The sequence below is a fragment of the Microcaecilia unicolor genome, chromosome 2 (genome assembly GCF_901765095.1).
Source record: "Microcaecilia unicolor chromosome 2, aMicUni1.1, whole genome shotgun sequence".
Lineage (NCBI taxonomy): Eukaryota > Metazoa > Chordata > Amphibia > Gymnophiona > Siphonopidae > Microcaecilia > Microcaecilia unicolor.
In genome coordinates, this window is record NC_044032.1 from 167067850 (window position 1) to 167092799 (window position 24950).

Here is a 24950-nt window from a genome sequence, read left to right on the forward strand (position 1 = left end):
AAGGTATGCAGACTGAATAGCAGCTATAATCTATCAGGCAATACTTAACGTGGAGGCCACTTGACCATTGCACAGACCACCGAAAAGGGAAAAAAATGGTCTGATCTTCTGAAGCTGTTGCTGACCTCAAAAGTAGCAAAGATGCAATCTGGGAACATCTAACTTATGGAGCAGTTTGCCAGAATCCTCCTTCTTGGCAGCCCTGAACATTGGGCAAAAGACAGATGGATTTAAATTTGAAGGATGACACCACCTTTGGGAACGATCTCGCTCCAAAGCCCTCTGCAATGGCTCAAAGAGCAATTTGTTCTCAAAAATAACTTCATGTCCCACAAGGGAACTACTGGATGCTTCAGTGGATATATATGTTTAATCCCGCAAAGGACATAAACTACAACTGAATGGGAAGCAATGGGCATACCTCACATCATGCAAGGGCTGCAACCTAAACTCTAAACAAGTTAAGAACCTTTCTTGTTTTTCAATTTTTTAATCAAAAAGCAAAACAATTTTTATGCAATTTCAACACGATTTTGAAGATCAGATCCCAATGTAAATAAATCATTGTCCACAGTAAACAATAAGCTCTATCTGAATATATGGGGGGAGGGGTTTCTATAAGATTCACATTCTGTTTTTAATTTAAGACACATATGGATGATGTAATATGAAAATTCAGGTTTGTTTAGGTATCATTTCTTTTTTATTTATTCAGAATAAACTAATAAGTATAACAAACTTTCTTGGAAAATAGATACAGAAAAGGAATACAAAATAAGTGGATAAATCTGTATAATAGAAATTACATTTCTTGAATGCTATTCACGCCTCAGAAAAAAAGGATGAGGTATACCATATATAATTCTAGATAATAATAAATAAGATCTTAAAGACACAAACCTAGGTAATTATTAATTTATGCAGACGCATTAATTCTTTCTTAAATAATTTTTACAAAAAGCTTTTTCGAGCTTTATAGTTATCAGGCTTATTTTCGAAAGAGATTGCCGGCGATCTTCCAACATAAATTGGGAGATCGCCAGCGATCTCTCAAAAGCGGCCAAATCAGTATAATCGAAACCCCCTTTTTTGACACCATTGCCGCTTTCCCGTCGCTGAGCCGGCGAAAGTTCAAGGGGGCGTGTCGGTGGTGTAGCGAAGGCGGGACATGGGCGGGCATGGGCGTGGCTAACAGATGGCTGGTTTCAGGGCATAATGGAAAAAACAAAAGCAGCGTTAATGAGTATTTCGCCGGTTTTACTTGGTCCTTTTATTTTCACGACCAAGCCTCAAAAAGGTGCCCCAACTCACCAGATGACCACCAGAGGGAATGGGGGATGACCTGCCCATACTCCCCCAGTGGTCACCAACCCTCTCCCACTCTAAAAAAAATAAAAACCTTTTTTGCCAGCCTCGAATGTCATACCCAGCTCCCTGACAGCAGTATGAAGTCCCTGGAATAGTTTTTGCTGGTTGCAGTGGACTTCAGGCAGGAGGACCCAGGCCCATCCTCCCTCTACCTGTTACACTTGTGGTGGTAAGTGTTGAGCCCTCCAAACCCCCCCAAAACCCACTGTACCCACATGTAGGTGCCCCCCTTCACCCAAAAGGGCTATGGTAATGGTGTAGAGTTGTGGGGGAGTGGGTTTTGGGGGGATTTGGAGGGCTCAGCACCCAAGGTAAGGGAGCTATGCAGCTGGGAGCTATTTGTATATATATTTTTTTAATTTTTAGAAGTGCCCCTAGGGTGCCTGATTGGTGTCCTGGCACATCAGGAGGACCAGTGCACTACAAATGCTGGCTCCTCCCACGACCAAATGCCTTGGATTTAGCCGGGGTTGAGATGGCCGCTTTTAGTTTCCATTATCGCTGAAAAACAAAAGCGGCCATCTCAAACCCAGCGAACTCTGGCATTTGGCCAGTCCAAACTGTATTATCGAAAGAAAAGATGGCCGACCATCTTTTTCGATAATACGGTTCCGGCCAGCTGTTTGTGGCGCCACCAAAATAGACCGCCGGCAATCTATTTCGCCGGCGCCGTTCAATTATGCCCCTCTATGTGACCTAGGCTGGTGTATGTAAACTTGATTTTTCAGCAAGCTGGATTTTCACTTCTAGATGTTGATGGTTGGAACTGCTGCCTGGTCAATTTCCAGTGTATAAACTTGTTGAGCTCTTTTTGATCAAGAACTCTAACTTTTTAATTCATATTTGTATGAATATGAATTAAAAAGCAAATATTTTGTTTATTTTTTTGATCTCCTAGATATGTGCCATTTACATTTAATTCTATTTATATTTTAATCATAAATATTACTTTTAAAGTTTACTTTTAATGTTTTGTCTAACTATTGATGATTAGTTATATATATATATATATATATATATATATATATATACACATATATATATAGAGAGAGAGAGAGAGAGAGAGACAGAGACAGAGAAATATAGATATTCAAACACACATATAGATATAATTTTTTAATTTTAAATATTTTATATGTTTTAAATTTTTTTAAGGGCCGTTATTCAGAATGCGGTGCTCAGCATTTTGCTGACCCCCACTAACCTTATACCTAGAAACCCACTGCAAGTCTATGTTGAGGCTCTAGCATTCAATTTCCTGTGGAGCCAGCGAAACCATAGCCAGTTAAGTGTGATACACTGAAGATGCTTACCTGTAGCAGGTATTCTCCGAGGACAGCAGGCCATATATTCTTACACATGGATAACGCGATCCCACATTGCCAGGGCCGAAGTTTATGACAAACTATACAGAATTTTGTGAAGTGCGAAACACCCTCCACTGTGCATGCGTGAGTGCCTTCCTGCCAGCCCCGAGAGTGCAGTTACTGCAGTATAACATTAAAGTCTGTATAATAAAAAGACAAAAAGAGGTGAAAACTCCAAGGGTAGGTGGGAAGGTTGTGAAAATATAAGGCCTGCTATCCTAGGAGAATACCTGCTACAGATAAGTATCTTCATTTTCTCTAAGAACAAGAAGGTCTATGTATTCTCACACATGGGGAATCCCTACCTATCGGGTTCACCGAAAACCACCACCATTGGTCAATTGGGCCTCACAACAAGGACATAAAAGAGATCAATCTGAAACTATATACAAACTATGTGAGAGTGCAGAAGGTAACAGAATAAAATGAGCCTAGGGGGTGAAGTTGTAATATTGTATGTCCAAACTGACTATCCCGCCATGTATCCTGCTAAAGGCAGTAGTGCGATGTAATTTGTGAACCTCAGACTATGTTGCAGCCTTGCAAATTTCTTCAATGGAGGCTAACCGCATGTGGGCTACCAAAGCAGCCATGGCTCTGATATGAGCCTTGAAATGACCCGCCAGAGTCAGCCCGGCCTGGGCATAAGTGAAAAAAATGCAATCTGCCTGACAATTAGAGATTGTAAGTTCCCTGATGATGACCACCATCCTGTTGGGATTAAAAGGAACAAAAAGTTGGGCGGACTGTATGTGGGGCTTAGTCTGCTTCATGTAATAGGCCGATACTCGCTTGCAGTCCAAGATGGGCAAGGCGCTCTTGCTAGGATGGGCATGAGGACAGGGAAAAAATGTTGCCACTACAATCAAAGAGTTCAGATGGAACTCAAGCTTCTCCTTCTTACCTACAAATGCACTCAGTCTGCTGCCCCTCACTATCTTTCTACCCTCATCTCCCCTTACGTTCCCGCCCGTAACCTCCGTTCACAGGATAAATCCCTCCTCTCAGTACCCTTCTCCACCACCGCCAACTCCAGGCTCCGCTCATTCTGCCTCGCCTCACTCTATGCTTGGAACAACCTTCCTGAGCCCTTACACCAAGCCCCCTCCCTGCCCGTCTTCAAGTCTTTGCTTAAAGCCCACCTCTTCAATGCTGCGTTTGGCACCTAACCCTTACCGTTCAGTGAATCCAGACGGCCCCAATTTGACTGCCCCTATCGGACCAACCGTTCACTTGTCTATTAGATTGTAAACTCTTTGAGCAGGGACTGTCTCTCTTTGTTAAATTGTACAGCGCTGCGTAACCCTAGTAGCGCTCTAGAAATGTTAAGTAGTAGTAGTAACTCCAACACCACTTTAGGCAGCAACTTCGGGTGTGTGTGGAGGACTACTCTACTGTGTTGAAATTTTGTATAAAGCGCATCCACTACTAAAACCTGAAGCTCACTGACCCTACAGCTACCAAGAAAATGACCTTCTATGTCAAGTACTTCAGAATTCAGTGGCTCAAAAGGAGCTTTCATCAGCTGGGTGAGAATGATGTTGCGATCCCATGATACAGGTGGAGATTTGACAGGGGGCTCTGACAAAAGCAAACCTCTCATGAAGCAAACAACTAGAGGCTGTCCAGAGATGGGATTACCTTCTACACACTGATAAGCACAAATTGCACTAAGGTGAACCCTTACAGAGTTGGTCTTGAGATCAGACTCTGAAAGGTGTAGAAGGTATTCAAGCAGGGTCTATGTAGGGCAAGCAAGGGGATCTAGGGCCTTGACCTCATACCGGATGGCAAACATCCTTCATTTATAAGAGTAACACCTCTTAGTGGAATCTTTCCTGGAAGACAGCAAGACTCGAGACACCCTCTGACAGATCCAAGGAAGAGAATTCTGAGCTCTCAACATCCAGGCCGTGGGGGCCAGAGACTGGAGGATGGGATGAAGAAGTCTGAATGAGGGTGATGAGAGTCGGAAAATACTCCAACTTTCACGGTTCTTCAGAGGATAACTCCAGAAGAAGAAGAGGGAACCAGATCTGAAACTCAAGGAAGACTGTGGGGCCATGAGTCTTGCTTGAGTTTCAGCAGTCTTCCCCATGAGGGGTATGGGAGGATACACATATGGAAGACCTCTCCCCCAGTGAAGGAGAAAGGCATCTGAATCTGACGTGGGCCTGGAAACTGGAACAAAATCAAGAAAACTTGTGACTGATGTGAGTGGCAAAGAGATTCACCGAGGGTGTGCCCCACGCTCAGAAGATCTCACGGGCAATACACCAATGTTGAGAGACTACTCGGGCAATTGTCATTACCCTGTTCAGTCTATCAGCTAGGTTGTTGATTTTGCCCACCAGATAAGTGGTGCAAAGGAGCATTCCATGCCGGAGAGCCCAACACCACATCCGAGTGACCTCCTCACACACAGAGCATGAACCGGTACCCCTGCTTGTTGGTGTAATATACTTCAATCTGATTGTCCATTTGAATGAGTACAATTTGGTGAGACAGCCAATCTACAAAATCCTGAGTGGTGTAGAATGAGTAGAAATAAATCGAGTTTTTACGCATTCCAAAAATACAAAGACTAGGGGACACTCGAAGAAGTTACGTGGAAATACTTTTAAAACAAATACAAGGAAATATTTTTTCATTCAACGAATAGTTATGCTCTGCAACGCTTTGTCAGAGGATGTGGTATCAGCAGTTAGTGTATCTCGGTTTAAAAAAGGTTTGGACAAACTGCGGGAGGAAAAGTCCATAGTCTGCTATTGAGACAGACATGGGAAGCAACTGATTGCCCTAGGATTTGTAGTATGGAGTGTTGCCACAATTTAGGTTTCTGCCAAGTAATTGTGACCTGGCTCACTGTTTAGAAAACAGGATACTGGGCTAGATGGGCCACTGGTCTGACCCAGTATGTCTACTGTTATGTTCTTTTCTCTGAAAGCTTTAAGAGCATTCCAAATAGCCTGAAGCTCCAGGAGATTGTTCTGGAGATATGTTTCCTGGGGGGACCAAGCACCTTGAGTGTGGAGCCCACCTACATGAGTTCCCCACCCCAGGCAAGATACAACCACTGTCAGTACTTTCTGTGCCTGAGGAAATTGGAATGGAAGTCCCAGAGTCAAACTGGATTGAATAGTCCACCACAACAGGGAGCGATCAAGCTTGGGGGACACTTGGATGACATCTTCCAGGTTTCCAGTGGCTTGGTACCACTGGGAAGCTAGGGTCCACTGAGTAGGTCTCATGTAAAGACCTGTGATAGGCATCACATAAACCATGGATGCCATATGTCCCAACAACCACAACATCTGCCGATCCGTGACCTGCTGAGAGATTCTAATCCGAGAGGGCAATGCAACCAGAGTGTCCATTTTCAGCCCCAGGAGGAAGGCTCGAACCTTCTGCACATTGATAAGGGCTTCAACAAACTCCAAATTCTGGGCAGGGTGTAGATGGGGTAGATTAAAATGCAATACAAAAAAAACTGAAAAACAGCCAAACATAATCTCAAAGGGTCATATGAAAAGAGATTGCAAAGCAATAGCTAACTAGTGGGAAATACCCTCAGAAACCAAAGTCTTTGCCAGGGTCTGAACACCAGGACACTGATATCTACATGAGGTTTTTTGTGCCTGTGATCTTGTCTCATTCATAGAGTATAATATCCCACCTGTTTTCAAACAAAACTATTCACAACAAAACTAATAATTTGAAAAACAATCAAAAATGAAAAATTAAACATTCCAAGCTTAGCATGAATAAACTTAGCTTTTACAAGGCTGGCTTGGTAACCCCACAATCCAACTGTTAACTTTCATTTGGGGTTACCAAGCCAGCCTTGAAAAAGCTAAGTTTATTCATGCTAAGCTTGGAATGTTTAATTTTTCATTTTTGATTATGTTTTTCAAATTATTAGTTTTGTTGTGAATAGTTTTGTTTGAAAACAGGTGGGATATTATACCCTATGAATGAGCCAAGATCACAGGCACAAAAAATCTCATGTAGATATCAGTGTCCTGGTGTTCAGACCTTGGCAAAGACCTTGGTTTCTGAGGGTATTTCCCACTAGTTAGCTATTGCTGTGCAATCTCTTTTCATATGACCCTTTGAGATTGTGTTTGGCTGTTTTTCAGTTCTTTTGTATTAGATTACCTCAGCAGGATTAACAGTCCATACTGTCTATTGATTTAGTTATCGTAGTTTAAAATGAACCCTAGTAGCTGAGCACCCGAATAGTCCTCCGAGAAGTGTCTTCCGACGTGCTGTTCACCAGGCAATCATCGACATAAAGGACCACATGGTCTGCCAGTCTGTGTAGCGACACTGCGACTACCACTATCGTGTATTGTGTGTTGCCATTTGGCTGACATGAGGCCAAATGGAACACATGACACTGGAAGTACTGTGTTCCAAACTGAAACCGTAGATACTTTTGGTGGTCTGGAAACATTGGGATGTGGATACATGCATCTTTTAAGTCCAGAGAGCATAAACAATCATTTTCCTGAATCATGGGGAGAAAGGTACACAGGGAAACCATCCTGAACTTTTCTTTGACCAGGAATTTGTTCAGGGCCGTAAGGTCTTGGATGGGACGCATCCCCCTGTTTTCTTTTGTATGAGGAAGTACCTGGAATAGAATCCTGGCCCTTCCTTCCCTAGTGAAATGGGCTCGACTGCATGGGCCTTCAGAAGGGCTGAGAGTTCCTCTGCAAGTATCTGCTCGTGCTGAGAGCTGAAGAAATTAGCTCTCGGTGGGCAATTTGGAGGTTAATAATGCCAATTGAAGAACGCACCAGTCCGAGGTTAACAGTCCGAGGTTAAAAGGGGACACCTTTTGTGGAAAAATGTCAGCCTCCCCAGACTAGCAAGTCATCCGGCAAGGATACTGGGACAGCAGCTATACTCTGCTGGAGTCAGTCAAAACCACATCCCTTGCTCTGCATGGGAAGCAACAGGAGCCTTAAGCACATGCTGTTGATGTGAAGAAGCGTGCTGGGGCTCAGCCTGAGAAAGCAGGCGAGAAGCGGCGGCATACCTACGCCTCTGTAATAGGTACCCCTTCTCAACTTGCCAAAAGACTTCCTAGAAGAGGAAGACAGTGGGAGACAGAAGAGATATCATCAGTGTTTTTCTTGATCTGGTCAGTGACCTCTTCAACCTTCTCTCCAAAAAGGTTATCCGTCCGGCATGGGGCATCCATCAGACTCTGCTGAACTGCAGGTTCCAAATCAGAGACATGAGGCTATGAGAGTATGCGCATCACTATACTTTGGGCAGAAATCCTAGATGCCACATCAAAAGTGCTGTAGGTGCCCCTGGCCAAGAACTTATGACATGACTTCTGCTGCTTGGCCAACTGGAGAAGTGACTCAACCTGCTGTGGTGGGAGAGTGTCAGCCAAATCTAGTAACTTGTGCACCAAGTCACGCAAGCGGACGTTCATGAAGAGCTGGTATGATTGTATCCGTGACACGAGCATAGAGGCCTGAAACATCTTCCTTCAAAAAGAGTCCAAGGTTCTAGCTTCTCTGCCCAGGGCTGCCAAAACATAGTACCTAGAACTCTTGAACCAAGTGCTAACGTCAGCGCCCAGCGGGCTAAAGGTAAATCAAGCTCTGAGGCAACAGTTTAAACAACATCTCACTTCAAAGGGCTGCTTCCATCAGCGAGTCCTGCTGTCTCTCTCCAAGCTGTCATCTACCAACCAACAATCACAGCCTGAGGCATGATGACGGGTGTTGACGTGAGCGCCCAGCGGGCTCAAGGGAAATCAAACTCCGCGGCAGCAGTTTAAACAACTGCTCACTTCAAAGGACTACTTCCAGTAGCAAGAACTGCTGCCTCTCTCCAAGCTGTCATCTACCAACAATCGCAGCCTAAGGCACACTGTCGGGTACTGATGTCAGCGTGCCCAACGGGCTCAAGGGAAATCAAGTTCTGAGGTGGCAGTTTAAACTAGGTATCTCTCTGTCTCCCTCAGCTTCTTCAAGTCTGCTACTCTAGTCTCAAGAGAACGGACTCGTTCTCTGAGAGCTAGGAGCTCTTTGCATCGAGCACACACATATGACTTCTCATCAACTGGGAAATAATCATACATAAGACACTCAATGCAAAAGACTGGATAGCACCCCTCTCGCTGCTGGACTACTGTCTGCATCTTAGTATTATAGAGTTGTTTAATTAAAACTTCTTAAGTTACTAGGAATATCAGATGTATATAAAGAGTCTTAAGACAGGTGTAATTTATTTAGTGTTTGTTTCTCTAAAACCAAACAAACAATTAAAACGCTAAGGAAAATTTCCTTCTTGTCCTAATTAGAATAATTGACTATAAATCAAGAGTCAAGCTAGGAGTGCGTGAGAGTTGGGGAGGGTGGAATTTAGGAAGGGTGGGACAAGTGGAAGGTGGCACAGAAGTCAAGTACTCAAGGTGCCTATTAAGAGAGTGGGAGAGGGGATTGGGGGTTGGGTTAAATGCCATAAAATACTCCAATCATTTAATCAAAAAAAGGTGTATATAAAACTTTCCTACAGAAACCCACTCAGATGCTAAAGAACACCGGAAATTATGCTGCTAGTGGGTAGGTGCTTAATTTGAATCCCCAGCCCAGGACAAAAAGGCTGGATTTATTATATTAATCAGGAAGAGTGTTCAGGCTACTACACACAATGTTATTCATGATGTCACTGGTAGATTTGTGATAGTACATTTAAATATTGAGTGTCAACCATTGCTTTTATGTAATGTGTATGCACCCAATTGTTACAGCAAGATTTTTTTTTATAGGCAACTTCTTCAACATCTCCAGAGCTTTGATGGAGTTCCACATTTGGTTGGTGGAAACTTTAATGCAGTGGATGATCCAGTGTTAGATAGGGTCATGTTCTCTGGGTCTTACCAAACTGTCACAGACTCAGGGACAACGTGAGCTCTTGGGATGCTGTCAACGAACAGGACTGGACTGAACAAGCAGGACTAGAGCAGAACAGAAGTGCAATAAGCACATAGGCAGAAACAGACCAGAAGTACACAGAGCACACAGGCTGTACTAAGACACAAACCAGGACTGGACTGGAGCAGACTAAAAGTGCAATAAGCACACAGGCAGGAACAGACCAGAATTGCTTAGACCACATGGGCTGTTCCAAGACACAAACCAGGACTGGACTAGGCAGGGAACACAGGGCCAGAACCAAGTAAAGCCAGAAGAGAAAACACTCAAACGTGCCGCAAGGCCGAACTGGAACCCATGCACACACAGCCCTATCATACGGACCGCAAGGCCGAACTGGAACCCAAACACAACAGTAAAAGGAAGAAGAGACTAGGCAGAACTCTAGGCAAGGCTGATCTCAAGGCTGGGCCACACAAACAATAGATCAAACAGGCAATAACCAAGATGGAAGTGCTAACACTAGCACACAGACAAGCTGAAGAACTAAGGCAGAAGTGCTAACCCTTGCACAAAGACAAACAGAAGAACTAAAGCAGAAGTGCTAACCCTGGCACACTAACTAGGAAACAAGACAGAAGTGCTACACAAGCACGCCGACTGGGAAACAGGACAGAAGTGCTACACCAGCACACTGACAAACCTGGGGACCTCTGGCTTTCCAAAGGCCCTGAGGACCTTCCTTATGAGGGCAAGACCCGGGAGACACCCTCTGCAAGACCCAAGGAGGATGTAGAAGCGACCTCTCGTTCTGGGTGATGAATGTTGGAAAACACTCCAATCTCAATGGTTCTTCGGAAGACAACTCCAGAAGAAGAGGGAACCAAATCTGATGCGGCCAGAAGGGTACAATCAGGATCAAGGTTCTGCAGTCTTGCTTGAGTTTCAGCAAAGTCTTCCCTACTAGAGGTATGGGAGGATATGCATATAGAAGGCCTGTTCCCCAATGAAGGAGAAAGGCATTTGTCGCTAGTCTGTCGTGGGCCTGAAGCCTGGAACAGAACTGAGGAACTTTGTGATTGATCTGAGTGTCAAAAAGATCCACCAAGGGGGTGTCCCACGCTTGGAAGATCTTGCGGGCTACACCCATGTTCAGTAACCACTCGTGAGGTTGCATCACCCTGCTCAGTCTGCAGCAGACTGTTGTTTACACCTGTCAGATAAGTAGCTTGGAGAAACATGCCATGACGGCGTGCCCAAAGCCACATCTGATATGTTTCCTGACACGAGGGCAAGATCCGGTGCTCCTCTGCTTGTTGGTGTAATACATCGCAACCTAATTGTCTGTTTGAATTAAGATGATTTGGTTGGACAGCCAATCTCTGAAAGCCTTTAGAGAGTTCCAGATCGCTCACAATGCCGATGATTGATCTGAAGACCTGCTTCCCGGAAGGACAGGCTCCTTGAGTGTGAAGGAGCTCCTCACCCAGGAGGGACGCATCCGTAGTCAGCACCTTCTGTGGTGAGGAGTTTGGAAATGTCATCCATGGTCAAATAGGACTGGATTGTCCACCACTGAATGAGAATTTCAAAAATTGGTGGAGAGTGGGATCACATCCTCCAGATCTCCACAGATAAATACCACTGGGAAGCTAGGGTCCATTGAGCTGATCTCATGTGTAGATGTGCCATGGGAGTTACATTAACTGTAGCGGCCATATGGCCTAAAAGTCTCAACATCAGCTGAGCTGTGAAATGTTGAGACGCTCTTGCCTCGGGAAGAAAAGCCCAAGCTATCTTCGTGTCCAGCAGTGCTCCAATGAATTCCAATTTTTGGAGAGGAGTGATATGGGACTTGGAGTAATTTATTATGAACCCCAGTAGCTCTAGCACCTGAATAGTCATTCACATGGACTCCAGAGTACCGCCTCCGAGGTGCTCTTTACCAGCCAATCATCCATTTAAGGAAATACATGCAACTCTCAGTCCCACGTAGCGATGCTGCGACTACAGCCAGACACTTTGTAAACACTCTGGGCACAGACACCAGGCCAAAGGGCAGTACACGGTACTGAAAGTGCTGTGCTCCAGGCCAAAATCAAAGATACCTCCTGTGAGCTGGAAATATCTAGATGTGGGTGTAAGCATCCTTTAAGTCCAGAGAGCATAGCCAATTGTTTCCCTGAATCATGGGAAGAAGGGTGCTTAGGGAAAACATCCTGAACTTTTCTCAGACTAGGAATTTGTTCAGGGGCCCTTAGGTCTAGGATGGGACGCATCCCCCGTTTTCTTTTGCACAAGGAAGTACCTGGAATAGAATCCCAGCCCGTCTTCCCCTGGTGGAATGGGCTCGACCGCTTGGGTCTTTAGAAGGTAGAAGAGTTCCTCTGCAGGCACCTGCTTGTGCTGGGAGCTGTAATAATGAGCTCCCGGTGGACAATTTGGAGGTTTGGATTCCAGATTGAGGGTGTATCCTAACCGGACTATTTGAAGAACCCACCGGTCGGAGGTTATGAAAGGCCATCTTTGGCGAAAAAACATTAACCTCCCCACAACCGGCAAGTCGTCCGGCACGGACACTTTTACTGTGGCTATGCTTCCCTGGAGCCAGTCAAAAGCCTGTCCCTTGCTTTTGCTGTGGAGCAGCAGGGGCCTTAGGCGCACGCTGTTGATGACAACGAGCGTGCTGGGGCTGAACCTGGGCAGGCTGCCGGGAAGTCAGAGTGTACCTATGCCTAGCATAGGAATAGGGAGCACTCCTACTCCCTCCAAAATACCTCCTAGTTGAGGAGGTTGAAGCAGAAGACGCCCGACGGAAGAGAGAATCCAAAGCATCATTGTGCTTCTTGATCAACTAGATCCTCTACTTTCTCACCAAAAAGGTTGTCCCCCTGACAAGGAACATCCGCCATTCACCGATGGATCGAATGGTCCAGGTCAGAGACATGCAGCCATGAGAGTCTGTGCCTCACTATACCCTGTGCAGCGATCCTGGATGCTACATCAAAAGTGTCGAAAGTACCCCTGGCCGTGAATTTACGACACACCTTCTGCTGCCTGACCACCTAGCAAAAAGGCTCGGCCTGCTCCGGAGGGAGGGCATCAACCAAGCTGGACAGCTGCCTCACCAAGTTCTGCAAGTGGAGGCTCGTCAAAGAGCTGGTATGACTGAATTCAGACGGCGAGCATAGCGGCCTGATACGTCTTCCTCGCAAAAGAGTCTAAGGTCCTAGCTTCCCTGCCTGGGGGCACCAAGGCATAGTCTCTAGTATTCACCTACTATGTTATGTTATGTTACTCTTGGCTCTTTTGAGGGTGGAGTCCAGCACTATGGAATTGTTGGTAACTGAGACCTCATCAACCCAGGTTCGTCATGTATCCGATACTGGGAATCAGCTTTCTTTGGGATCACAGGACCAGACAGAGGGAATGACCAGTTCCGCATAAGGATTTTCTTCAGTACCTTATGTAGAGGAGCCATCACAGCCTCTCTAGGTAGAGACGGATAGTCCAGAACCTCGAGTATCTCAGGCCTGGGCTCATCCTCACCCTCTATAGGGAAAGGAATAGCTGTAGCCATTTCCCGGACAAAAGATGTAAAGGACAGACTCTCCGGGGGAGATAGTCTCCTTTCTGGTGGAGGGGAAGGTTCAGAGGAAATCCCATAGGACTTGGCAGAAGAAAAGTAGCTTGGACCTCTGACTCCCACGAATGCTCCTCTTCAGTGTTGGATAACACCTCTCTCAGGGCACTACAAGACTGAGCCTGTCTCAACGCCGAGGATCAACGTCTTCGATGGTGATGTCAAGAGGTCGACGTCCACCTGAATTGCGGCAAAGCTTCCTCCACCAACGTCAAAGGGGAGTCAACCTGGGTCACAGGCAGCACCGAAACCGGGGACCTCACCGCAGGTGGGGGGCCAGACGCCGCTGCAGCGCATGGTATGGAAGGCGCAAGCACCCCCGACACTGAAGCAGACTGGCGCAGCAATCCTTCCAGAAGCTCTGGAAGCAGGGCCCGGATGCGCTCCTTGAAAGCCACCATCGGAGAAGGCTGCGGGGTCGGTGGAACAACCAATGCCAGAATATGCCGAGGTTCGGGAGCAGGTACCAGGCTGCCAGGAGAACGACGCGTCGGCACCTCCTGCATAGAAGGGGAGCGGTCCTCTCGGCGCCGACGCTTCTCGGGTGCCGAGTCCCTCGACGCCCCGGAGTTCCCGGCACTGTGTGCCAAAAGAGATCGATGACTGTGCATCTTTGCCTTTGTTCGACACCCATCGAGACTCCTCGGTACCGATGAGGACAACGTGGAATCCTCACGTCTCCTCGGGGCCAGGTCTGACGAAGGTCGATCCCGGGGGGGGGGGGGGGGGGGCCTGCATAACAGGAGGCCTCGAGATAGGTGGAGACCCACTCGATGCCTCACTGCTCCCAGCGCAAGTTGGTCTCTCAGCAGCCATTACCTCTGCTCCTGACGTTGATGCCTCCCTCGATGTCGACACTGCCGACCTCGGTATCGATGTCGAAGGACCGGACCGAGCCCCAAAAGCTTTTCTCTTTGGGCTTCTCAAGATGCTTGTCCGTTTCTTCATACGAAGACACAGACTACAAGTGGCTGGGCTATGGTCGGGCCGAAGGCACTGGATACACCATGTATGAGTATCGGCACCTGAGAAAGTCCGGTTGCACCGAGTAAGTTTGAAGCCGCTGGGTGTCTTTGATGACATGGGAGGAAAAACGGCTTCAGCAAAATCAGAGGACACGATGGTGCCTATTAAAAGAGAAAAAAAAAAGCACAAAAATAAAGGAGGAACCCGACTGTGCGGCCTAAAGGCCGGCCAAGTTGGAAAAAAAAGAAAACTTAGAAAAAGGAAAAAAACTAAGAAGACAAACCATGAGACACTTTAAAAAAAAAAAAAGGGAAGAAAAATAAAGAAAATAAGCGAAAAAACTTGCAAAGTCAGTCATAGAAAACGCTTTCCCGGGCCTCAATGAGGAGTGCAGATAGATACCTGCCGCACCTCAACGCGAAGAAAAAAAAACCTGAGTCATGCTCACGTGATGGGCAGGAAATCAGTGCACGCTGCACGCATGCAGAAGACTCTGGCAAAATGGAGTTTTTATCTTTTGCTTGCCAAACGCCAGTTCCCGGGCTGCGCAGACGTTGACCCCACATGTGAGAACAAGCAGCCTGCTTGTCCTCCGAGAATATGGAAAAGACAACCCCTCAAATAAATCTGTCCAGATGCATTTTATGAAAACCTGAAAATCTGTATAGAGACTGCCTGATGATGAAGAAGCTGATCTACCTAAATGGGCCAAAGTGCTCGATTCCAAACAGTGGCCAGAAAACATCCAGAAGCATTTAACATTTGGTGAAACAGAAATAAGAAATTTATCCAAAAGTTTCCACCTAAACGAAACGGATTGTGAGAATATCTGAGGGAAAAAAAATAATATCATTATTGCCTTTACAGCGTACTCTTGACATCAATCCAATTTCCTCAAGTAAGCATGAAAGAGGTTTTTTTTACAGATGAACCTTATTGTGACTCCGTCTTCTTTGTTGGTGAACACAATAACAGAACTGATGTTGATCAAAACAGTTGGGCCTCCCTAACTCAGTTTGATCCATAGCAGCCAGCTCCATGGGTGCTATGGGTGTTTGACATCCATTGAACAAACTCTGTGTCAAAGGAGAGGTAATTTCCATTGGGTTTAACACTATCAAAAATTCTGAAAAGTTGGCTCCTATGGTTTAATCTGTCAAAATACATTCAGTCTTAGATGCTTCGTGGACATTGTTCTGCAACAGACATGAGAAGTAAACAACAAAATCGAGATACTGAACCTATTGCTGGCATGACTCAGATTTGGAGCTTCATATGAAAAGGCAATTATTAATATTTTACTTTAAGAATTTACAGTAATAATATTCATTGAAAAATCATTGGGTGTGTCTGCAGTACACACCAAATGCAAACAAGCTGCAGTATATACACTGACAAACTAGACTAGCAAAATTCAGACACTGAACCAACTCATGGTATTAATCAGATTTGGAATGTCTTGTGAAACCTGGCAAAAGGCACGTATATTCAAAATTACTCTGGATTTATATGTAGTCATCTTTCAGTTCCATGTCTCCCGTTTTATGCCTGCCCTATTCTTTCTGATAAGTGATGAGATGCATTGAACTAAGTATCCATAATGGCAACAGCAGGACAAAGTAATTTGTGGCACTTATTTTGTATATGGCGAGGCTCTATCCGTGTTCTGTGTATGTATGACTGAGGTGTAGTACTCTGCCGATATAGTTTCTGAGTAGAAAATCCTGTTTTTTGTTTTCCCACTATGTGTGTTGATATTCTAGTGACTGGTGTAATATTTTCAATGATGTCTTTTTATATGCTCCATGGCTGGTAAAATGGGTGTGGCCACTGTAGGAGTAGAAATTTCACAAATCACCCATATATAATCAACCAAAAGTACTTCTTAAACTATGAAATCACTAGCGGAACACAATAAATTTGAAAGGGAAAAGCCTCATTACCCTCACCTCCACCCGTCTGAAAGAACTTTAAGGGTGAAAAGGACTTAACAAGGGTTACACTTTTATCATAGACATAAAAAAACCCTTGTAGGAGCACAGCCATAGACAGTAATCCCGCCACCGGTACGAGTACCCCTGTATGAGTACCAGTACTTTTTTCCCTCCAAAAAAAGCACTGGCATGTATGTAATATATTTCACACACAGCAAGCTAGTTACAAAGTCTGAACTTCTTGCTTTTATTATAACAAACAGCAGCAACAAGAAGTGACATATTACCCTGGTACACCCTTCATTTCATTGAGGAATATTGAGAAATCATACCACTCCTGGCTAATTAAATGGCACTTAACCAGTTATCCAGCAATATTCAGCGGAAGATAGCCTATCTCCCACTGAATAATGCCAGTTAGCACTTAGTGGATAGCCAATTATATCACACGATATACCCTGCTATCCACTTAAATTCAATGCATCACCTACTAAGTTTGGCCGGTTTAAACTTAACCAGCCAGTGCTGACATCAACTTCACTGGTTAAATTTAAACCAGCCAAAAAGCCTTATCCTACCAGTAAAACTTCATGAACCAATACATTTTTTTCCAGTTTGAAAGCACCATAGATATTGAGTAGTATATACAACAAAGTAATCCAATATTTAAAACATACAGTACCTTTGAAAGTTTGACTTCATTTGAATATAAATATGATTTATGCACTGCATCACAACAAATCCTATACAAAACAGATTCAGCAATGAAAAACAGTACACGAATGTGGTCCGAATTTACTGGAGCCTGGTCCAAAGAAACCAAAAGGATATCTAAAGCTTCTGAAAGAAAAGAAATTTAAAATCAAAAATTAAGACAGAGATTACTAATTCATACAAACAACAACATATATGTTTTGAAAAGGAAAAATACAGTAAATCTATTCAAAAGGGGTTAACCAGGCAATTAAATCTCACTGAGCTGGCCATTCCTAAATATGCAGTGGCACTTAACTGAACAGTGCCACTAAATATCCATGCAAACCACCAAAGCACTAACCGGCTAGGTTAGGGGAAGTCCAGGAACAGAGTGTGGGCAGAGCTAGCACTTTTAATTGGTTAGCAGCAATATTCAGTCTGCTAAACTGATTAAGTGAGTGGATAAAGTTAGGACAGCTGAAAGTCTAAGAAGATAAGCATTGCCAAGCTGGGATAGACTAAAGGTCAATCACACTCAGTATCCTGTTTCTAAGTACCTGGCAAGATCCCAGAAAAGTACAACAGCTTTTATGTTGCTTATCCTAGAAATAAGCAGTGGATTGTTTCCAAGCCCATCTTAATAATGGCTTATGGACTTTTCTTTTAGGAAGTTACCCAAACCATTTTTAAACCTGCTAATCTAATAAATAGAAGATGTAATTTGTACATGACTGTCATCAATAAAAATATATTAAAAAAAAAAAAAAACCTGCTAATCTAACTGCTTTTACCACATTCTCTGGGAATTCAAGGATAGGCCTGAGGATAGGAAAATATTATAGGCAAGACAATCGACTGGTTCAGATGGAACTCCAACATCACCTTCGGCAGGAACTTAGAGTGCGAGCAGAGGACTACTCTGTTGTGATGAAACTTAGTATAAGGTGCATCCACTACTAAAGCCTGAATCTCACTGACCCTACAAGATGAAGTAACAGCCACCAAGAAAATGACCTTCCAGGTCAAGTACTTCAGATGGCAGGAATTCAGTGGCTCAAAAGAACCTTTCATCAGCTGGGTGAGAACGGCATTGAGATCCCATGACACTGGTGGAGGTTTGACATGGGGCTTTGTCAAAAGCAAACCACTCATGAAGTGAACAACTAAAGGCTATTCAGAGATAGGCTTACATTCTACAACCTGATGATAATCACTAATTGCACTAAGGTGAACCCTTAAGGAGTTGGCCATGAGACCAAACGTTTAGAAGGTACTCAAGCAGGGTCCGTATAGGACAAGAAAGGGGATCTAAGGCCTTGATGTCACACCAGACAGCAAGCCTCCTCCATTTGAAACAGTAACACCTCTTAGTAGAATCTTTTCTGAAAGCCAGCAAGACCCAGGAGACACCCTCCAAAAGACCCAAGGAAGCAAATTCAACATCCAAGCTGTGAGAGCCAGAGACTGGAGGTTGGAATGTAGAAGCAACCCTTCTTTCTGCGTAATGAGGGTCGGAAAACACTCCAATCTCCACGGTTCTTCGGAGGTCAATTCCAGAAGAAGAGAGAACCAAATCTGACATGGCCAATAGGGTGCAATCAGAATCATGGTTCCGTGGCCTTGCTTGAGTTTCAATACAGACTTTCCCACTAGAGGTATGGTAGGATATGAATACAGAAGACCTGTTCCCCAATGAAGAAGGAAGGCATCCAACGCTAATCTATTGTGGGCCTGAAGCCTGGAACAGAACTGAGGGACCTTGTGGCTGAGTGGCGAAAAGATCCACCAAGGGGGTGCCCCATGCTCGGAATATCTTGCGGGATACGCCCATATTCAGAGACTACCCGTGAGGTTGCATTATCCTGGTCAGTCTGTCGGCCAGGCCTTTGTTTACACCTGCCAGATAGATGGCTTGGAGAAACATGCCGTGAAGGCATGCCCAAAGCCACATCTGGACAGCTTCCTGACATAGAGAGCGAGATCCGGTGCCCCCCTGTTCGTTGGTGTAATACATAGCAAACTGTCTGTTTGAATTAGAATAGTTTGATGGGACAGCTGATCTCTGCAAGCCTTTAGCGCGTTCCAGATCACTCGGAGCTCCAGGAGGTTGATCCGAAGATTCACTTCCTAGAGGGACCAAGCTCCTTGGGTGTGAAACCCATCTACATGAGCACCTGACCCAAGGAGAGATGCATCAGTCATCGCCACTTTTTGCGGCTGAGGAATTTGGAAGGGTAGTCCCCCAGGTCAGATTGGACCAAATTTCCACAACTGAAGAGAGCGAACAAGCTCCAGGGACACTTGGACGACATACTCTAGACTTCCCTTGGCTTGATACCACTGAAAAGCCAGGGTCCATTGAGTAGATCTCACGTGAAGACATGCCATGGGTGTAACATACACTGTGGAAGCCATTTGCTGCGATGTCCAAACCTTGGATGCAAGGAAGAGAAGGTTGTCCGCACGCGTCTCCGGGAGGTAGGCACAGATGGTCTTGGTACTGAGCAGGGCTCCTATGAATTCTAATTGTTGAACCAGTTGGAGATGGGACTTGGGGAAGGTTACATCGAACCCTAGTAGCTCCAGCACCCAGTCAATCACATGGACTCCCGAGCAGCTGTCTCTGAGGTGCTCTTCACCAATCATCGACATAAGGGAACACATGAACTCCCAGTCTGCGTAGCGATGCTGCAACTACCGCTAAACATTTTGTTAAAACCCTGGGAGCTCACACGAGGCCAAAAGGCAACACGCGGTACTGAAAGTGTTCCCAGCCAAAATCGAAGATACTTCCTGTGGGCTGGAAGCATTGGGATATGAGTATATGCATCCTTCAAGTCCAGACAGCAAAGCCAATTGTTTTTCTGAATCATGAGAGGAAGGGTGCCCAGGGAAACCATCCTGAACTTTTCTCGGACCAGGAATTTGTTCAGGGCCCTTAGGTCTTGGATGGGATGCATCTCTTCTGTCTTTTTCTGCACAAGGAAGTACCTGGAAAAGAATCCCTGCCCTTCTTCCCCTGTTGGAATGGGTTCGACTGCTTGGACCATCAGAAGGGTGGAGAGTTCCTCTGCAAGTACCTGCCTGTGCTGAGAGCCGAAAGAATGAACTCTTGGTGGACAATTTGGAGGTTTGAAAAGCAAACTGAGGGTGTATCCGAGACAGACTATTTGTAGAACCCATCGGTCGGAGGTTATGAGAGGCCATCTTTGCTGAAAAAAACTTTAACCTCCCTCCAAATGGACATTTTGACAGCAGCTATGTTCTGTTTGAGCAGTCAAAAACTCGTCCCTTGCTTTTGCTGGGGAGCAACAGTGGCATTGGGCGCATGCTGTTGATGAGAACAAGTGCGCTGGGGTTCAGCCTGATCAGGCTGGTGAGGCACAGGCTGTACCTATGCCTGGAATAAGAATAGGTGGCACTCCACAACTTACCAAAAACCTCCTAGATGAGGAGGTAGCTCCATAAGATGTCCAGCAGGAGAGAGAAGACATAGCCTCTGTGTGCTTCTTGGTCAGTGATTTCTTCAACCTTCTCTCCAAACAAATTATTCCTCCGTCAAGGGGCATCCGCCATCCTCTGCTGGACCGAGTGGTCCAGGTCAAAAACATGCAGCCATGACAGTCTGTGCATTGCTATACCTTGAGCAGAGATTCTGAATGTCACATCAAAAGTGTCATAAGCGCTCTGGCCAAGAACTTGCAACACGTCTTCTGCTGCTTAACCAACTGGCAAAACGGCTCAGCTTGCTACGGATGGAGTGCATCGACCAAGTCTGACAGCTGCTTCACCGAGTTCTGCAAGTAAATGCTCGTGAACAGCTGGTAAGATTGAATATGGGCAATGAGCATAGCGACCTGATACATCTAATGGTTCTAGCGTCTCTGCCTGGGAGATCCAAGGCATAGTCCCTAGTACTCACTACCATGGAATCATGGGGTAACTGAGATCTCACCAGCCCAGGTTTCCCGTGGATCTGATATTGGGTATCAATCTTCTTTGGGACCAAAGGGACAGACAGAGGGGGTGCCCAGTTCCTGACAAAGACTTCTTTGAGTACCTCATGGAGAGAAGCCATCAGTGCCTCCTTAGTTTGAGAGGACCTCAAGCAGCTTGGACCTGGGCTCATCCTCCACTTCAAGGGGGAATGGAATGGCCTCAGCCATTTCCCAAACAAAAGAGGTGAAGGAGAGGCCCTCTGGTGGAGACAGTCTCTTCTCAGGTGGAGAGGAAGGCTCAGAAGGGATCCCATAGGACTCATCGGAGAAGAAGTACCTGGGATCCTCCTCTGATCCCCATGAACACTCTTCTTCAATATCGGACAGCACTTCCCTAAAGGATGTCTGAGACCAAGCCCGCCTCGACGTTGAGGAGCCATGCCCTCAGAAAAGGTGTACAGGAGCCAGCTCCCGCCTTGATTCCAGCGAAGCTTCATCCACTGACATAGAAGGGGTACCAGCCTGGGTGGCAATCGACACCGGGGATGCAAGTGATGCTGGCGTCAGAGACCACACCACGGGCTGAGGGCCAGGCGGGGCCGCAGAAGGCATGATAGGTGCAGGCACCCCCGATGCCAATGCACATCACTGCATGAATCCCTCCAAAAGCTCAGGTAGCAAGGCACGGATACACTCATCAAGAGCCGCCATCGGTAAAGCAGAGGAGCTCGTTGGACGTCAGGTTGCTGAATAGCCTGAAGTGCGAGAGCAGGATCCCAGCTGCTGGGACAAGTATGCATCGGCACCTCTTGAATGGAGGGGGAGTGATCCTCTGGGCATTGATGCTTCTTGGGTGCAGAGTCCCTCGGTGCACTGGAGCTCCCAGCACCGTGTGTCGACGGAGATCAGTGACGATGCTTCTTGGCCTTCGCCCAATGCACCTCACCCAAACTCCTCGGTGCCAACGAGGATGATGTCGAATCATCCCGTCGCCTCGGGGTTGGGTCCGACGATGGATGGTCCCAGGAGGCCTGCACAGCAGGAGGCCTCAAGGCAGGTGGAGACCCACTCGATGCCTCACTGCGCCCAGTGTCTTAGGGTCTCGCAGCAGCCATTTCTACCTCAACTCCTAATGTTGATGCCTCCCTCGATATTGACACCACCGACCTCAATGTCGATACCGCCGGACCAAACTCCAAAAGGTTTCTTGTGTTGAGCTTCTTGGGAAATTTGGGTCCATTTCTTCATAAGAAGACAAAGGACACAATTTGTCAGGCTATGGTTTGGCTCGAGACACTGAATACACCAAGAATATGCATCAGTACCTGAGATGGTCCAGTTGCACCGAGAACAATGATTGAAGCCACTGGGAGTCTTCGATGACATGGAAGGAAAAATGGCTTCGGCAAAATTAAGGTTGCAATTTTGCCTGAAAAAGAGGAAAGAAGGCACAGAAAAGCAAGAGACCCATCCGAGCAGGCCTGAAAGTGGCCCACAATGAAAAACAAGAAAACTTAATGTGGGCCAAAAACAAACTAAGAAATAAAGGATTTTTTTTTAATAATGGAAATGTAAAGAAGAAAAAAACAGAACAATAAAATATACCATGAAGGCACACAGAAGCTTTTTTCCTGGGGGAATATAAGGAGCAACGAGATGAGCCACTACTTCTCTCACGGAAAAATAAAAAACTGAGAAACGCAGTCTCGCTGCGGGTGGGACGGCACTTCGCACATGCATGGTGGAGCGCTGCTCGCACTCAAGAAATCTCTCAAATTTTTTTCTCTTGGTATACTATTGACCCAGGTGACACGGGATCATCTACCCACTTCTGAGAATGTAAGTCTGCTTATCCTCAGAGAACACATGTTTTATTATCATGTTATATTGTGTGGAATATTTAGTCATAAAATATTACAATAAAATCTGCAATTATACGTAAAAGGTAAAAAAAGGTCAAAGATGCTTTCAAAGCAAACATAGAATAAACAGTACCTTCCTGGATTTTGCCTTTGCACTGAGCCAACAAAATTAATTCTGTCCACGCTACTGTAAGATCCACATATTCCCCAGAGCCCAAGGAGTGGAAACCTGATCTTCTCTGAAAGGAAAAAGAAAGCATAGGGAAATGGGAGTTTAAAAAATAAATTTTTATCTTACATCAGAACATAAGAATAGCCATACTGGGTCAACCCAAAAGTCCATCCAGCCCAGTATCCTGTATCTAACAGTGGCCAAACCTGGCAGAAACCCAAATAGTCAAAAACAAAATAGGGGATAAACCACTCCACAATAAACGTATAGCAAACAAAACAGGAGTAGTAATAGAAACAAGGAAACCAAATTAATTCGTTTCAATATGAACGTTGTATAAAAATTATTTTCTTCCTTGTGAAACTCTGAAATGGGGCAGGGAGGCAACAGACATTCAAACCCCAGCAGTATAATCCTTGACCCCTGAGGCAGGCAGGTCTTCCCACCTAAACACGGCCCCGTGTCGGGTCTCTGTTTGGTGCCAATAAAATTGTTTTGTTCAACACTCCCTGCGTTGTAGCTCATGTTGCATTCTCTACTCTTCTGCCTACCTGATGCTTCCTAGCCCCATTTCGGAGTGTAACAATGATCAAAATAATTTTTATGCACAATGATGCATATTGAATATTTATATTATTCATTATGAACCTAATTAATTTGGTTGTCACATTTCTATAATTACTCCTCCTATTTTCTTTGCTAGAAACCCAAATAGTAGCAACAGTCCATGCAATCAATCCAAGGGCAAGCAGTGGTTTCCCCATGTCTATCTGAGAAGTTCTGAGAGAAGAGGACATCTCTGTGGGTAAGTGACATTATTTTATCCTGAGCTTAGTAACTTAAAGATTAGGGTTTAAAAGAGGAATTGTAGGATATTGATAAACACAGAATTAAAAAAAAAAAAGCAAGCAAACTTTATTAGCTAGTCTCCATACCCTTTTCCCCATAGCTTTAAAACTTTAAGTTTCTGCCACAGCATTAACAGATAGTCTCTAGAAGGCACAGAGTTTTATATTTAAATCTTCAATTCAGAGTTATGTAAATGCTGGGTGGTTTAAAAGAGAACTCTCGGGGAAAATTGAGCTTTCCATGATAATAGCCACCTTCATAAGGAGTTGTTTCAGGACCTCATACAACATAATGTAATTCAAGGATATTTGAGGGAAAAGGTTCTGCACATATATATGGTACGGGATCATTCATAATTCACAGATAGTCCTGTTTTAATCATTATGTTGCTGCTGTTGTTGGTGCTCTCTTGTTACTGTTGCTGTTCATCTCTCTCAGAATCAGTCTCCAGATCACCGCAGGTTCACGTCTTCCCCTGCTCAGCTCTCGCATTCTCCTTCCTAGGTCAGCGAAGCCTATAGAGGCAGCAACTCACACCGATCTGGGGACACCACAGGTCCTGCGTTTCTCTCGGACTCCGGGCCAAAGGATAACGCAGGGCCTGCAGCTAACTCCGAACTTCCCTCCTCCTCACAAGAACCTCCATAATCAATATGGCAACTAGGGGAGTACTCATTCCCAAACACCCTCCCCAACTCCCAACCACCCCTAGCTCAACTCTTCATTTATAGTCAATTACTCAAGACAAGAAGAGGGGACTTTTTAATTTTCATTAGAGTTTTAATTACATTTAATTAGTTTCTCAGTAGCAAACCCTAAATAAATTACAGATTACACCAGTCATAAGGATCATTATATTCATCTAAAATCCCTAGTACCTTAAGAAGTTTTAAACAACTCAATATACTAAGATGCAGACAGTAGTCCAGCAGCGAGAGGGGTGCTATCAAGTCTTTTGCATTGACTGTCACATGTATGATTATCTCCCATTTGGTGAGATGTCATATGTGTGTGCTCAATGCAAAGAGCAGCTCCTAGCTCTCAGAGAACAAGTCCGTTCTCTTGAGGCTAGAGTAGCAGACTTGGAGGAGCTAAGGGAAACAGAGAGGTACATAGAGAAAGACTAAAGGGACATTGTAGAGAAGTCCCACCTTCAATCTATTAGCCCTTGTGCTGCCTTGGAGGAAGGAGGGCTTCTAAAAAGAGAGCATTACCCTGGGGCAGCTGGAAGTAATCATGTAGACAGGACCAGC

General features: G+C 45.2%; 1 protein-coding gene across 1 annotated transcript in view; it reads right to left on the minus strand.

Moving 5' to 3' along the window:
* Positions 1 to 24950, minus strand: part of TMEM232 (transmembrane protein 232) — a 303917-nt gene that overhangs the window by 199677 nt on the left and 79290 nt on the right. Inside the window, 2 exon segments of the mRNA XM_030193465.1 lie at positions 16863 to 17020; positions 22810 to 22915. Of these exon segments, the coding sequence (XP_030049325.1) occupies positions 16863 to 17020; positions 22810 to 22915 (264 nt within the window).